Source organism: Eupeodes corollae, chromosome 1 (assembly GCF_945859685.1).
Source record: "Eupeodes corollae chromosome 1, idEupCoro1.1, whole genome shotgun sequence".
NCBI lineage: Eukaryota > Metazoa > Arthropoda > Insecta > Diptera > Syrphidae > Eupeodes > Eupeodes corollae.
This window is the reverse complement of record NC_079147.1, coordinates 89,709,926-89,725,796: the sequence shown is the minus strand read 5'-3', so window position 1 is coordinate 89,725,796 and position 15,871 is coordinate 89,709,926. Positions and strand designations below refer to the sequence as shown.

At 42.1% G+C, this 15,871-nt stretch overlaps 1 protein-coding gene and 3 non-coding genes across 4 annotated transcripts; all 4 read left to right on the top strand.

Annotated features, from left to right (window-relative positions):
* The first annotated feature begins 318 nt into the window (after positions 1–318).
* Positions 319–13,496, top strand: LOC129941282 (putative uncharacterized protein DDB_G0271606). Its single transcript, XM_056049876.1, has 3 exons — positions 319–580; positions 7,150–7,921; positions 13,493–13,496. Exons 1-3 carry the CDS (start codon positions 319–321, stop codon positions 13,494–13,496), a joined length of 1,038 nt encoding a protein of 345 aa, XP_055905851.1.
* A 121-nt stretch (positions 13,497–13,617) lies between these two features.
* Positions 13,618–13,736, top strand: LOC129943542 (5S ribosomal RNA). Its single transcript, XR_008781268.1, has one exon. It is a non-coding gene; the product is annotated as a 5S ribosomal RNA (ribosomal RNA).
* Positions 13,737–14,388: 652 nt separating this feature from the next.
* LOC129943541 (5S ribosomal RNA) lies at positions 14,389–14,507 on the top strand. Its single transcript, XR_008781267.1, has one exon. It is a non-coding gene; the product is annotated as a 5S ribosomal RNA (ribosomal RNA).
* A 652-nt stretch (positions 14,508–15,159) lies between these two features.
* LOC129943540 (5S ribosomal RNA) lies at positions 15,160–15,278 on the top strand. The gene has a single exon (XR_008781266.1). It is a non-coding gene; the product is annotated as a 5S ribosomal RNA (ribosomal RNA).
* Positions 15,279–15,871: the final 593 nt, after the last annotated feature.

Sequence of the window (15,871 nt, the reverse complement as noted above, 5' to 3'; positions counted from 1 at the left end):
CTCAGGTAGGTAAGTTTTCGCCAACGACCATACCACGATGAAAATATCGGTTCTCGTCAGTCGTTCTTTGACTTCCAAAGTGTAAAGAAGTGTATTTCATATTTTATTTCAAAGTTAAATTAGTGCAAGATATAATTAAAAAGTAAAGTTGGCAGTTTGCCACCAAAGAAATTAACAATCGATAGCTTAGTGGAGGTGGCGTCCGAAGGCAGATCCAAGGGTCGTGGGTTCGAGTCCCAGTCGGAGTCTACCAAAAAATTAATTGCTTTTTTTCACAACCGAGAAATTGTGGACTTTATTAGTTGGGAAGAGAAGCAAATGGTTAAGGAGAAGAAAGCGGGGGTATCGAAAGATACCTCTGCCAACACATCGTTCGATGTTGCGGTGGTGCCAGCAGCGGTACCGCAAGCAACTGCAACAACATCAGGTCAGGCATCTGACCAATGGATGGAAACAACAACCAACAAAAAAAGAAAAATCAAAAAACATAGCCCAAATAAAGTGGAGAGGGCCAACTCTGCTAAGCGGCGGGACATGCGGAAGGAAATGAAGAGTGGTAAAGGAGGAATTACCACCGAGAGTGAGTTTTCCGACTACGCCGAGTCGGATAAAATTGAATATGTATCCGAAGGTGGAGAGGGGCTCTTCAGGTCTCCGAATATGGATTTAATCCTATCGGAGCCAGAGCCAGTCCCGCCGCCAACGGAGGCTTTGGAGGTAATGGCGGACCTCCAGGATGAAACCGAACTGGTACAGGCCCTGCAAACCAAACAGGCAGCCATCAGCCAGTTCGAGCAAAGCCTCAACAAGCTGAAGGAGGAAATCGAGCCCCTCCTCACTGCACTTAGACTCAAACAAGAGGCGCGCCGAAAGGAAGAGGCAGTGCAAAAACAACAGCAACAACAACTACAGCAGCAAAAACAACCACAACATAAGCCCGCTCCCAAAAACACAGGAGCGGAGCAAAATAAAAAGAAGCCAGCAGCAGTCACAGGCCCGGATGTTGAGGGCCCATCGACCTCAGCTAAAGCAATGCAGCAGCAACAACAGCAGCAGAAACAGCAGCAGCAGAAACAACAGCAGCAGAAGCAGCAACAACAGCAGCAGAAGCAGCAACAACAACAACAGCAACACCAGAAACAACCACAGCCCAAGAAGGAGAAGGTGCCACCAATTAGAACCTACCGGGTTGACCTGCAAGACTTGAAACAGGTATGTAAGTCGGCCACTAAGGGCAAATTTTTAATTAATATTCTAAATGAAAAAGAAAAGCGGTATTCGGTACAGTGCTTCTCATTGGCCGAATACAAACTACTTAAAGAAGTGCTCAAACAGGCCACCGCTGAGTTCTTCAGCTATACTCCTAAGAGCGAAAAATTCCAGACGGTCCTACTGAAGGGCATAAGTTCCTGCACGGAACCAGAGGAGCTCTTAGCTGAGCTCCGTCAAAAAGCCACGGACGATCTCGATTTTATCGGGGTCAAGCCGTTCACTACGGTGAAGTCCAGGCGGGAGGGTTATAGGCTGCCAATGTTCTTGGTAACATTATCGCCCCAAAGCAGTTTTGGTAGTGTGAAGAAAATCACATCTCTCGACTATCAAACTGCACGATGGGATACATTAAAAAGGCACGACGGCATTTTACAATGTACTAACTGCCAGAGGTTTGGCCATGCCAATGCCAACTGCAATATGCAGTTGCGTTGTGTGAGGTGCGGAGAAACCCACAAAGAAGGAGAGTGCAAGCTGGGGAATGAGCGGGTTGAGGATTTGACCCTGCTCAAGTGTGTCCTTTGTGGAAACCAAGGGCACCCGGCTAACTATAGGGGTTGCCCTAAGGTCCAACAAATGAAGCAAAAACAGGCCAGTCAAAAAGCCGAAAAAAGTCGAACAGTTCGACAGGCTCCAACACAAAAATTCGTGGATCCTAAATTCTCTTACGCCCAAATGGTGTCAGGGAGTGGAAACACGAGACAGGCTCCACCAACGGTTGCCCCAAAGGCCCCTGTGCCTAAGGCACCAGAGGTGCAGCCTGACATTGTAGCCTTGTTGTTGAGCATTCAAGGTCAACTAACAGGACTGCAAAGTCAGATAAAGGAGCAAGGCAAAAGGGTAGATCATCTCTACTCTTTGTTGCCTGGCCTGGCGCAACTAAGACCATAATGGGCGCGCTGCCGGAGACGCGCCTAAAAGTCCTAGCTGTGAATGTAAATTCACTGATTAGGATTGAACGAAGAGCCAATATGTTCCAATTGTTGAAAGACTACAGTCCCGATGTGTTTATGGCTAGCGAAACTAAGCTAAACCACAAACACAAATTGACTCATAAAAATTACAATATCGTAAGAAGAGACCGGCCCGACTCCACTCAAGGGGGCGGTGTCGCTCTCTTTATACGAAAAGGCATTAATTATAAAGTCATATACAACAATGAATTGCGAAAGCTCAAGACGCTAGAAGTTTGCGTCGTATGCATCTCTCTCTCTCAAGGGAAGCGGATGTATATGATTGCGGCTTATGCGGCTGGAGCTCCGCAGGTTACTTACTTTGCTTCAGAACTCGAGATTCTTTTTAGGGAACTTAAACTGAGCTTGGAAGAAAACTATTTTATCTTGGCCGGTGATTTGAACGCAAAACATGAAGATTGGGGAAATCAACATAGTAATCCCAGAGGTAATCATCTTTTTAATTTGATGAATCTTTACAGCGTTGAATATGGCGTCGACCTGCTGGCTACTGAAAGGCCATCGTATCCAAGAAGCGGCTCCTTTCTGGACCTTTTGCTGTACGACACTAGACTGACAGTAACAGACAAAGTGAGTAATCATTCTCGAAACTGCTTACAGACAGTCGAGTACGACAGTGATCACTGTGGACTGGCTGCTGTATTGCAGATTCCGAACGAACGCGTGGAGTTGGAGGAATACGTTGCAACACACTCTTACAATTACAGTAAGATGCGTTGGCCTCGTTTCACCAACGACTTAGCGAGAGAACTTCGTTCGAGTGACATAGCCCCACCAAACAACAGAAACCTGACAAATACAGAAATTGACCAACACTTACAACAGATGGACGAAACAATAAAACGAACGATGGAACGGACAATCCCAAAGTACAGAGAACGGGACCAAATGGACGCTTACAGAAACGCGACAATTGTAGCACTGCGAAAGCACAAGAGTGGCTTACTGACAAGACTCAAAAATTTGTACAGACGACTTACAGACCCACACGACTTGGAGGTTAGGACACTGAAGTCGTCAATAAAAAATGTCAATCTGTTGATTAAGGAGAACTACAGGCTATCAATTAACAAGTACTGGGACCGCAAGATCCGGTCAGTTAATTCGAGCGACCCTAGTATGTTCCCTAAAATCAACAAGATATTCAGAAAAAAGAACGACAATGACCTTCCGAGTCTGAAACTCCAAAGAACCGAAGAAAACAGATACGTACTCATGACAGCGCAAATAGATCCAGAAGAAGCCATCTTTGACGATGACTTTTATATAATTGAAGATCCGAAGGAAAAAGTGGAGGCGGTGGGAGCTGCTTTCCAGCAAGTGTACAAGGTGAATGTTAGCATTCGCCCCAACCACGACCTGGAAAACAGAGCCCTACTTAATCACTTTTACCTCCGTAATGATATCACACATTGGCGATCTGAGAACCGCGGTTTCATGCGGTTCAATGACGATTCCTTGGCAAATGCCATAATCGCCGAGCAAACGGGACCAAGTCCCTTGTTAGTGACGAAGGTTGAGCTTCAGCTCATCTTCAATTCAATAAAAAACAAAAAGTCAGCAGGTGTCGATGGTATATCCAACGTTGTACTAAGACATTTACCGATGGAAGCAATTGACATTTACACCACACTCTTCAACAATGCACTGAATAATGCATATTATCCAGTGCATTGGAAGACTGCTGTGGTTCATCCTCTCCCGAAAAAGGGAAAGGACAACTCCAACCCGTCAAATCTTCGGTCGATAAGTCTTCTTCCGAGCATCAGCAAAGTTTTCGAAAAAATCATTAATAGGGCTCTGACTAAGTGGGCTGCGGACAACAAAATTATTCCGGATAAACAGTTCGGGTTCAAGGCGGGTCATGACACAATTCATGCTGCGTCTAAACTCGTTTCTGATATCCAATGGAATAAATCAAAACAACAATGCACAGGTGCTGTTCTGGTTGATTTGGAAAAGGCCTTTGACACCGTATGGTTAGAGGGTCTTTACCTAAAACTGAGCAGACTTGGCATAAGCAAGCCATTGTTGTATATACTTTATGATATGCTTAACGGTAGAAAGTTTGTTGTCAAAAGTGGCAATGTAACTTCTACCACAACATTCTCAATTAAAAATGGTCTTCAACAGGGAGCGGTGAATTCGCCGATTCTCTTCAGCATTTACACCAGCGATCTGATAGGTAGTCTTACAAAGGCAATTGCGTACGCCGACGATCTAATTGCGTACAGAACGGCCCGAAAGGTTGAGGTTATTAGAATTCTCTTGCAGCGTGATTTCGACAAGATTCAGCGATATTGCGACGACTGGAAACTGAAAATAAATGTCCAGAAGTCAGAGACAATTCTGTTCCGGACTCCGTTGGCTGGGGCCACGAGGGATACGTGTAAGAATTGGCGCAAGATGGTCATCGTTGATCTTCACGGGCAGCCATTGGCGAGCAAAAGTGTAGTGAAGTACCTCGGTATCTGGTTAGATCAGTATTTATATTTCGACAGACATATAAATGCTGCTCTGACCAGGGCCAGAGGAGCCTTCGCTCTGACGAAACGACTGTTTTTTAGCAGTCGGCTTGACCCCAGAGTGAAGGTAATTTGCTACATGGCCCTCATACGGCCAATGATCGTTTATGGTTGTCCTGTGTGGTTCAACGTTGCCCCTTCCCAGATGGAGAAGTTTCGGGTGTTCGAGCGGCAGTGTTTACGACGCTGTACCGGCTTATATCGAACAGCCGAATCTTCTTATGTGCATTATTATTCCAACGAGGTCCTGTACAACGGGGCTCGAATCAACAGAATTGACAATTTCGTGATAAAACTCGTTCGAGGTCACATTGCAAGAGCTATGACTTCGACCAACAATTTAATTTTCGGGGCGTTCTATCCGAACGACGAGTATTTTGAGAGTACACGCTTGAGCGGCTTCATTCCCCCAGAGGCATTCCTCTTTTTAGATAGATGCGGTCTGATACAGGATAGATTGGCAGTTCCGTTAATCTACCACGTCAGACGAAGAACCGTGGATAGGCGACTCCTGTACAATCGGGACGTCATGGCACAAGGCGGAGCAGAGCTCCTTCGGTTCAGTAGGGCTGTGTCCGAACGGGACCGAACTGATAGGGTGAAGCAGGAGAACCAGTTTTGGTGGCTTCAATCGGCACTTGATAATGGGTAGTCGGGATGGGGTTTAAGCCTTGGCCGGCTTACATACTTGTTTTATAGTTTTAGGGTTTAGTTTTAAGTAGAATAGGCATGGTGGCACGAAAAAAAAAAAAAATTAAAAAAAAAAAAAAAATAAAAATAAAAAAAAAAAAAAAAAAAAAAAAAAAAAAACAATAAAAAACATTAAAAAAAAAATAAAAATATAAAAAAAAAAGACAACGAAATATGAAAAACAAAAATGTAAGATAGTTAGATTTGCTGCTGTGGTTGTTCTAGTTTTAAGTAGTTTATAGGTAGAATAGGTAGTTTAAGTTAGTTTTTAAGTTTTATTTAAGGACCTTATTTTAAGTAGTTTGTAAGTAAAAATAAAAAAGGTTATTGATATTAGTTTTTTCAAAATTTTCTAATAAAAACAAAACAAATAAAATTTAAATTGAAGTAAAATAGATCTTAAGGCCGAAAGGCATTAGTAATTAGTGTTATAGTTTAGCTTAGAGTGTCCGTATGGGACCATTAAGTTAGTTGTAAGTTATGGATAATTAGGCTAGTTTTATGAATTTTTGTCTAGCTTTAAGATAGGTTTAAGATTGAACTAATAAAAATGAATTTAAAAAAAAAAAAAAAAAAAAAAAAAATATCGGTTCTCGTCCGATCACCGAAATCAAGCATCGTCGGGCGCGGTTAGTACTTAGATGGGGGACCGCTTGGGAACACCGCGTGTTGTTGGCACGCGTGCCTTTTTGCTGCACAAAGGTCTTCTGCACACACTTTAAACCTTCCAAATCAAGTATTTTGCATATAAAAAATATTCCGGCCTCATTCCAGCGACGCTAAATGGTGTTTTTTCAACATTAAAAAAAATATTTTTGTAGGTATTTTTTTTTTGTGTGCGAGTACATGGTACTGCGGCTTTGGAAATCTTATCAAACGATGAATGTTCTTATGGGAACTGAAAATATGAGGTTTTTGTGTACATTAGGGTCTAAAAAGGTGAAAAAAATGAATTTTGATTTTTTCTTATCAGTGCCCCTCAAGGTATGCAACGTTTTGTTGAAAATGTCCTTAATGCCTGCAAATACAGGTAAAAGGCGTGTTTTCCTACAGGGTGAGCAGGTAAGACAGCGTTTTCAGTTGAAAAACCATAAATTACCTTGAATTTCTGCAAAACACAGGTGAAAATTATATTTTCTACAGGTAAACAGGTAAAAAAGTAATTTTATTGCTTTGAATGTCTGCAAACATGTATTTTCGTACAGGTAACCAGGTAGAATAGTGTTTTCAGTGGGAAAACCATGACTGGGAGATTGAAAAGTAAAAGATACTTCTAAGAAAAGGTAATTGATAAAGATTGATTAGGTGGAACTCAGGTAGGTAAGTTTTCGCCAACGACCATACCACGATGAAAATATCGGTTCTCGTCAGTCGTTCTTTGACTTTCAAAGTGAAAACAAGTGTTAGTTAATTTTTAATTTCATTTAAAAAGAAAGTGCATTTGTAGTGTTTGGCAGTTAAGTAGACAGTTTGCCACTGTTTAAAACAACAAATCGATAGCCTAGTGGAGCTGGCGTCCGAAAACAGCTCCAAGGGTCGTGGGTTCGAATCCCGTGCGGAGTGCACTAAAAATTTGGAAGCTTTTTTTCACAATCGGGAAATCGTAGATTTTATTGATTGGGAAAAAAAGCAAATGGAGAAGGAGCGGAAAGCAGGGGTATCGAAAGATACCTCTGCCAATTCATCAGGTGATGCCAATGTGGTGCCATCAGCGGTACACAAATTCACCGCAACATCATCAGGCCACCAGTCTGATAGTCCATTGACAACAACAAACGTAAAGAGGAAACTTAAGCCTAACCTGGTGGAAAGGAACAATGCTGCTAAGCGCGGAGCGATGCGCCAGGGCGTGCAGCAAAAAAAACAAAAAGAGATGACGTCACAAAGCGAGTCGTCAGACGGTGACATCGACTACGTCTCCGAAGGTGGAGAGGGGCACTATAGGTCGCCTAAAAATAAAAATAGGTTCTCAAGCCTAGCGCCGCCAGAGCAGCCTAAAGAAAGGGAGATGGAGGTGCCTGAAGCCCCCAACGACAACGAAGCCGATGAAGCGGAGCTGGCACAAGTGCTGCAGGCAAAAAAGCAGCAAATAGATGCCTACGAGGACCAGCTAAAAAAGCTGAAGGAGGAGATGGAGCCCCTTCTCAGTGCACTGAGAAACAAAATTGAAGCGCGCCGACAAAAAGAGGCAGCTGAGAAGGAGGACAAACAAGCACAACGGCTCCTACAACAACAACAGCAGCAACAGGCAAAGCAAAAAAAGCCTGATACAAGGCAACAAAAACAACAACCACAGCAGCAACAACCAAAGCCCGCTACCAAAATCACTGGAGCGGAGCAAAAAATTAAGGCTTTACCAGCAGTGACAGGCTCAATGAAGGAGGGCCCATCTACCTCGAGTAAGGCCAAGCAGCAGCAACAACAAGAGCTACAAGCAAGGCAGCAGCAGCAGCAGAAACAGCAACAAAAGCCGCAGAAGCAGCAACAGCAGCAGCAACACCAGAAACAACCACAGCCTAACAAAGAAAAAATACCACCAATAAGGACCCATAAGGTTGACATACAGGACATTAAACAGGTATGTAAGTCGGCCACTAAGGGCAAATTTCTCATTAAAATTCTAAACGAAAAAGAAAAGAATTATTCGGTCCAGTGCTTCTCACTGGCCGAATACAAGTTAGTTAAAGAGTTGCTAAAAGAGGCCACAGCTGAGTTCTTCAGCTATACGCCTAAGAGCGAAAAATTCAAGACGGTCCTTCTGAAGGGCATAAGTTCCTGCACGGAACCGGAGGAGCTCTTAGCTGAGCTCCGCCAAAAAGCCAGTGACGATCTCGATTTTATCGGGGTCAAGCCTTTCACTACGGTGAAGTCAAGACGAGGGGGTTATAGGCTGCCAATGTTCCTCGTAACATTATCGCCCCAAAGCAGTTTGAATAGTGTCGAGAGAATCGTATCTCTCGACAATCAAGCTGTACGCTGGGAGACATTAAAAAGGCACGACGACATTCTACAATGTACGAAGTGCCAGAGGTTTGGCCATGCCAATGCCAACTGCAATATGCAGTTGCGTTGTGTGAGGTGCGGAGAAACCCACAAAGAAGGAGAGTGCAAGCTGGGGAATGAGCGGGTTGAGGATTTGACCCTGCTCAAGTGTGTCCTTTGTGGAAACCAAGGGCACCCCGCTAACTATAGGGGTTGCCCTAAGGTCCAACAAATGAAACACAAACAGGCCAGTCAAAAAGCCGAAAAAATTCGACAGGCTCCAACACAAAAATTCGTGGATCCCAAATTCTCTTACGCCCAAATGGTGTCAGGGAATGGGAATACGAGACAAGCTCCACCAACGGTTGCCCCCAAGGCCCCTGTGCCTAAGGCACCAGAGGTGCAGCCTGACATTGTAGCCTTGTTGTTGAGCATTCAAGGTCAACTAACAGGACTGCAAAGTCAGATAAAGGAGCAAGGCAAAAGGGTAGATCATCTCTACTCTTTGTTGCCTGGCCTGGCGCAATATAGACCATAATGGGCGCGCTGCCGGAGACGCGCCTAAAAGTCCTAGCTGTGAATGTAAATTCACTGATTAGGATTGAACGAAGAGCCAATATGTTCCAATTGTTGAAAGACTACAGTCCCGATGTGTTTATGGCTAGCGAAACTAAGCTAAACCACAAACACAAATTGACTCATAAAAATTACAATATCGTAAGAAGAGACCGGCCCGACTCCACTCAAGGGGGCGGTGTCGCTCTCTTTATACGAAAAGGCATTAATTATAAAGTCATATACAACAATGAATTGCGAAAGCTCAAGACGCTAGAAGTTTGCGTTGTATGCATCTCTCTCTCTCAAGGGAAGCGGATGTATATGATTGCGGCTTATGCGGCTGGAGCTCCGCAGGTCACTTACTTTGCATCAGAACTCGAAATTCTTTTTAGGGAACTTAAACTGAGCTTGGAAGAAAACTATTTCATCTTGGCCGGTGATTTGAACGCAAAACATGAAGATTGGGGAAATCAACATAGTAATCCCAGAGGTAATCATCTTTTTAATTTGATGAATCTTTACAGCGTTGAATATGGCGTCGACCTGCTGGCTACCGAAAAGCCATCGTATCCAAGAAGCGGCTCCTTTCTGGATCTTTTGCTGTACGACACTAGAATGACAGTAACAGACAAAGTGGGTAATCACCCTCGAAACTGCCTACAGACAGTCGAGTACGACAGTGATCACTGCGGACTGGCTGCTGTAATGCAGATTCCGAACGAACGCGTGGAGTTGGAGGAATACGTTGCAACGCACTCTTACAATTACAGTAAGATGCGTTGGCCTCGTTTCACCAACGCCTTAGCAAGAGAACTTCGTTCGAGTGACATAGCCCCACCAAACAACAGAAACCTGACAAATACAGAAATTGACCAACATTTACAACAGATGGACGAAACAATAAAACGAACGATGGAACGGACAATCCCAAAGTACAGAGAACGGGACCAAATGGACGCTTACAGAAACGCGACAATTGACGCACTGCGAAAGCACAAGAGTGGCTTACTGACAAGACTCAAAAACTTGTATAGACGACTTACAGACCCACACGACTTGGAGGTTAGGACACTGAAGTCGTCAATAAAAAATGTCAATCTGTTGATTAAGGAGAACTACAGGGTATCAATTAACAAGTACTGGGACCGCAAGATCCGGTCAGTTAATTCGAGTGACCCTAGTATGTTCCCCAAAATCAACAAGATATTCAGAAAAAAAAACGATAATGACCTTCCGTGTCTTAAACTCCAAAGAACTGAAGAGAACAGAGACGTACTCAGGACAGCGCAAATAGATCCAGAAGAAGCCATCTTTGACGATGACTTTTACGTAATTGAAGATCCGAAGGAAAAAGTGGAGGCGGTGGGAGCTGCTTTCCAGCAAGTGTACAAGGTGAATGTTAGCATTCGCCCCAACCACGACCTGGAAAACAGAGCCCTACTTAATCACTTTTACCTTCGAAATGATATGACACAATGGCGATCTGAGAACCGCGGTTTCATGCGGTTCAATGACGATTCCTTGGCAAATGCCATAATCGCCGAGCAAACGGGACCAAGTCCCTTGTTAGTGACGAAGGTTGAGCTTCAGCTCATCTTCAATTCAATAAAAAACAAAAAGTCAGCAGGTGTCGATGGTATATCCAACGTTGTACTAAGACATTTACCGATGGAAGCAATTGACATTTACACCACACTCTTCAACAATGCACTGAATAATGCATATTATCCAGTGCATTGGAAGACCGCTGTGGTTCATCCTCTCCCGAAAAAGGGAAAGGACAACTCCAACCCGTCAAATCTTCGGTCGATAAGTCTTCTTCCGAGCATCAGCAAAGTTTTCGAAAAGATCATTAATAGGGCTCTGACTAAGTGGGCTGCGGACAACAAAATAATTCCGGATAAACAGTTCGGGTTCAAGGCGGGTCATGACACAATTCATGCTGCGTCTAAACTCGTTTCTGATATCCAATGGAATAAATCAAAACAACAATGCACAGGTGCTGTCCTGGTTGATTTGGAAAAGGCCTTTGACACCGTATGGTTAGAGGGTCTTTACCTAAAATTGAGCAGGTTTGGCATTAGCAAGCCATTGTTGTATATACTTTATGATATGCTTAACGGTAGAAAGTTTGTTGTCAAAAGTGGCAATGTAACTTCTACCACAACGTTCTCAATTAAAAATGGTCTTCAACAGGGAGCGGTGAATTCGCCGATTCTCTTCAACATTTACACCAGCGATCTGATAGGTAGTCTTACAAAGGCAATTGCGTACGCCGACGATCTAATTGCGTACAGAACGGCCCGAAAGGTTGAGGTTATTAGAATTCTCTTGCAGCGTGATTTCGACAAGATTCAGCGATATTGCGACGACTGGAAACTGAAAATAAATGTCCAGAAGTCAGAGACAATTCTGTTCCGGACTCCGTTGGCTAGGGCCACGAGGGATACGTGTAAGAATTGGCGCAAGATGGTCATCGTTGATCTTCACGGGCAGCCATTGGCGAGCAAAAGTGTAGTGAAGTACCTCGGTATCTGGTTAGATCAGTATTTATATTTCGACAGACATATAAATGCTGCTCTGACCAGGGCCAGAGGAGCCTTCGCTCTGACGAAACGGCTGTTTTTTAGCAGTCGGCTTGACCCCAGAGTGAAGGTAATTTGCTACATGGCCCTCATACGGCCAATGATCGTTTATGGTTGTCCTGTGTGGTTCAACGTTGCCCCTTCTCAGATGGAGAAGTTTCGGGTGTTCGAGCGGCAGTGTTTACGACGCTGTACCGGCTTATATCGAACAGCCGAATCTTCTTATGTGCATTATTATTCCAACGAGGTCCTGTACAACGGGGCTCGAATCAACAGAATTGACAATTTCGTGATAAAACTCGTTCGAGGTCACATTGCAAGAGCTATGTCTTCGACCAACAATTTAATTTTCGGGGCGTTCTATCCGAACGACGAGTATTTTGAGAGTGCACGCTTGAGCGGCTTCATTCCCCCAGAGGCATTCCTCTTTTTAGATAGATGCGGTCTGATACAGGATAGATTGGCAGTTCCGTTAATCTACCACGTCAGACGAAGAACCGTGGATAGGCGACTCCCGTACAGTCGGGACGTCATGGCACAAGGCGGAGCGGAGCTCCTTCGGTTCAGTAGGGCTGTGTCCGAACGGGACCGAACTGATAGGGTGAAGCAGGAGAACCAGTTTTGGTGGCTTCAATCGGCACTTGATAATGGGTAGGTCGGGATGGGGTTTAAGCCTTGGCCGGCTTACATACTTGTTTTTTAGTTTTAGGGTTTAGTTTTAAGTAGAATAGGCATGGTGGCACAAAAAAAAAAAAAAATACAAAAAAAATTAAAAAATAAAAAGAAAAAAAAAAAAAGAAAAAATAAATTAAAAACAAAAAAAATCAAAGAAAAAAAAAAATCAAAGAAAAAAAAAACCATACAAAAAAAGACAGTAAAATATAAAAACAAAACACGTTAGATTTGCTGCTGTGGTTGTTCTAGTTTTAAGTAGTTTATAGGTAGAATAGGTAGTTTAAGTTAGCTTTAAGTTTTATTTAAGGACCTAATTTTAAGTAGTTTTTTAAGTAAAAATAAAAAAGGACCTTGATATTAGTTTTTTCACATAATTTTCTAATAAATACAAAATAAATAAAATTAAAATGAAGTTAAATAGATCTTAGGGCCGAAAGGCATTAGTTTTAAGTGTTATAGTTTAGCTTAGAGTGTCCGTATGGGACCATTAAGTTAGTTGTAAGTTATGGATAATTAGGCTAGTTTTATGAATTTTTGTCTAGCTTTAAGATAGGTTTAAGAATGAATTAATAAAAATGAATTATAAAAAAAAAAAAAAAAAAAAAAAAAATATCGGTTCTCGTCCGATCACCGAAATCAAGCATCGTCGGGCGCGGTTAGTACTTAGATGGGGGACCGCTTGGGAACACCGCGTGTTGTTGGCACGCGTGCCTTTTTGCTGCACAAAGGTCTTCTGCACACACTTTAAACCTTCCAAATCAAGTATTTTGCATATAAAAAATATTCCGGCCTCATTCCAGCGACGCTAAATGGTGTTTTTTCAACATTAAAAAAAATATTTTTGTAGGTATTTTTTTTTTGTGTGCGAGTACATGGTACTGCGGCTTTGGAAATCTTATCAAACGATGAATGTTCTTATGGGAACTGAAAATATGAGGTTTTTGTGTACATTAGGGTCTAAAAAGGTGAAAAAAATGAATTTTGATTTTTTCTTATCAGTGCCCCTCAAGGTATGCAACGTTTTGTTGAAAATGTCCTTAATGCCTGCAAATACAGGTAAAAGGCGTGTTTTCCTACAGGGTGAGCAGGTAAGACAGCGTTTTCAGTTGAAAAACCATAAATTACCTTGAATTTCTGCAAAACACAGGTGAAAATTATATTTTCTACAGGTAAACAGGTAAAAAAGTAATTTTATTGCTTTGAATGTCTGCAAACATGTATTTTCGTACAGGTAACCAGGTAGAATAGTGTTTTCAGTGGGAAAACCATGACTGGGAGATTGAAAAGTAAAAGATACTTCTAAGAAAAGGTAATTGATAAAGATTGATTAGGTGGAACTCAGGTAGGTAAGTTTTCGCCAACGACCATACCACGATGAAAATATCGGTTCTCGTCCGATCACCGAAATCAAGCATCGTCGGGCGCGGTTAGTACTTAGATGGGGGACCGCTTGGGAACACCGCGTGTTGTTGGCACGCGTGCCTTTTTGCTGCACAAAGGTCTTCTGCACACACTTTAAACCTTCCAAATCAAGTATTTTGCATATAAAAAATATTCCGGCCTCATTCCAGCGACGCTAAATGGTGTTTTTTCAACATTAAAAAAAATATTTTTGTAGGTATTTTTTTTTTGTGTGCGAGTACATGGTACTGCGGCTTTGGAAATCTTATCAAACGATGAATGTTCTTATGGGAACTGAAAATATGAGGTTTTTGTGTACATTAGGGTCTAAAAAGGTGAAAAAAATGAATTTTGATTTTTTCTTATCAGTGCCCCTCAAGGTATGCAACGTTTTGTTGAAAATGTCCTTAATGCCTGCAAATACAGGTAAAAGGCGTGTTTTCCTACAGGGTGAGCAGGTAAGACAGCGTTTTCAGTTGAAAAACCATAAATTACCTTGAATTTCTGCAAAACACAGGTGAAAATTATATTTTCTACAGGTAAACAGGTAAAAAAGTAATTTTATTGCTTTGAATGTCTGCAAACATGTATTTTCGTACAGGTAACCAGGTAGAATAGTGTTTTCAGTGGGAAAACCATGACTGGGAGATTGAAAAGTAAAAGATACTTCTAAGAAAAGGTAATTGATAAAGATTGATTAGGTGGAACTCAGGTAGGTAAGTTTTCGCCAACGACCATACCACGATGAAAATATCGGTTCTCGTCCGATCACCGAAATCAAGCATCGTCGGGCGCGGTTAGTACTTAGATGGGGGACCGCTTGGGAACACCGCGTGTTGTTGGCACGCGTGCCTTTTTGCTGCACAAAGGTCTTCTGCACACACTTTAAACCTTCCAAATCAAGTATTTTGCATATAAAAAATATTCCGGCCTCATTCCAGCGACGCTAAATGGTGTTTTTTCAACATTAAAAAAAATATTTTTGTAGGTATTTTTTTTTTGTGTGCGAGTACATGGTACTGCGGCTTTGGAAATCTTATCAAACGATGAATGTTCTTATGGGAACTGAAAATATGAGGTTTTTGTGTACATTAGGGTCTAAAAAGGTGAAAAAAATGAATTTTGATTTTTTCTTATCAGTGCCCCTCAAGGTATGCAACGTTTTGTTGAAAATGTCCTTAATGCCTGCAAATACAGGTAAAAGGCGTGTTTTCCTACAGGGTGAGCAGGTAAGACAGCGTTTTCAGTTGAAAAACCATAAATTACCTTGAATTTCTGCAAAACACAGGTGAAAATTATATTTTCTACAGGTAAACAGGTAAAAAAGTAATTTTATTGCTTTGAATGTCTGCAAACATGTATTTTCGTACAGGTAACCAGGTAGAATAGTGTTTTCAGTGGGAAAACCATGACTGGGAGATTGAAAAGTAAAAGATACTTCTAAGAAAAGGTAATTGATAAAGATTGATTAGGTGGAACTCAGGTAGGTAAGTTTTCGCCAACGACCATACCACGATGAAAATATCGGTTCTCGTCCGATCACCGAAATCAAGCATCGTCGGGCGCGGTTAGTACTTAGATGGGGGACCGCTTGGGAACACCGCGTGTTGTTGGCACGCGTGCCTTTTTGCTGCACAAAGGTCTTCTGCACACACTTTAAACCTTCCAAATCAAGTATTTTGCATATAAAAAATATTCCGGCCTCATTCCAGCGACGCTAAATGGTGTTTTTTCAACATTAAAAAAAATATTTTTGTAGGTATTTTTTTTTTGTGTGCGAGTACATGGTACTGCGGCTTTGGAAATCTTATCAAACGATGAATGTTCTTATGGGAACTGAAAATATGAGGTTTTTGTGTACATTAGGGTCTAAAAAGGTGAAAAAAATGAATTTTGATTTTTTCTTATCAGTGCCCCTCAAGGTATGCAACGTTTTGTTGAAAATGTCCTTAATGCCTGCAAATACAGGTAAAAGGCGTGTTTTCCTACAGGGTGAGCAGGTAAGACAGCGTTTTCAGTTGAAAAACCATAAATTACCTTGAATTTCTGCAAAACACAGGTGAAAATTATATTTTCTACAGGTAAACAGGTAAAAAAGTAATTTTATTGCTTTGAATGTCTGCAAACATGTATTTTCGTACAGGTAACCAGGTAGAATAGTGTTTTCAGTGGGAAAACCATGACTGGGAGATTGAAAAGTAAAAGATAC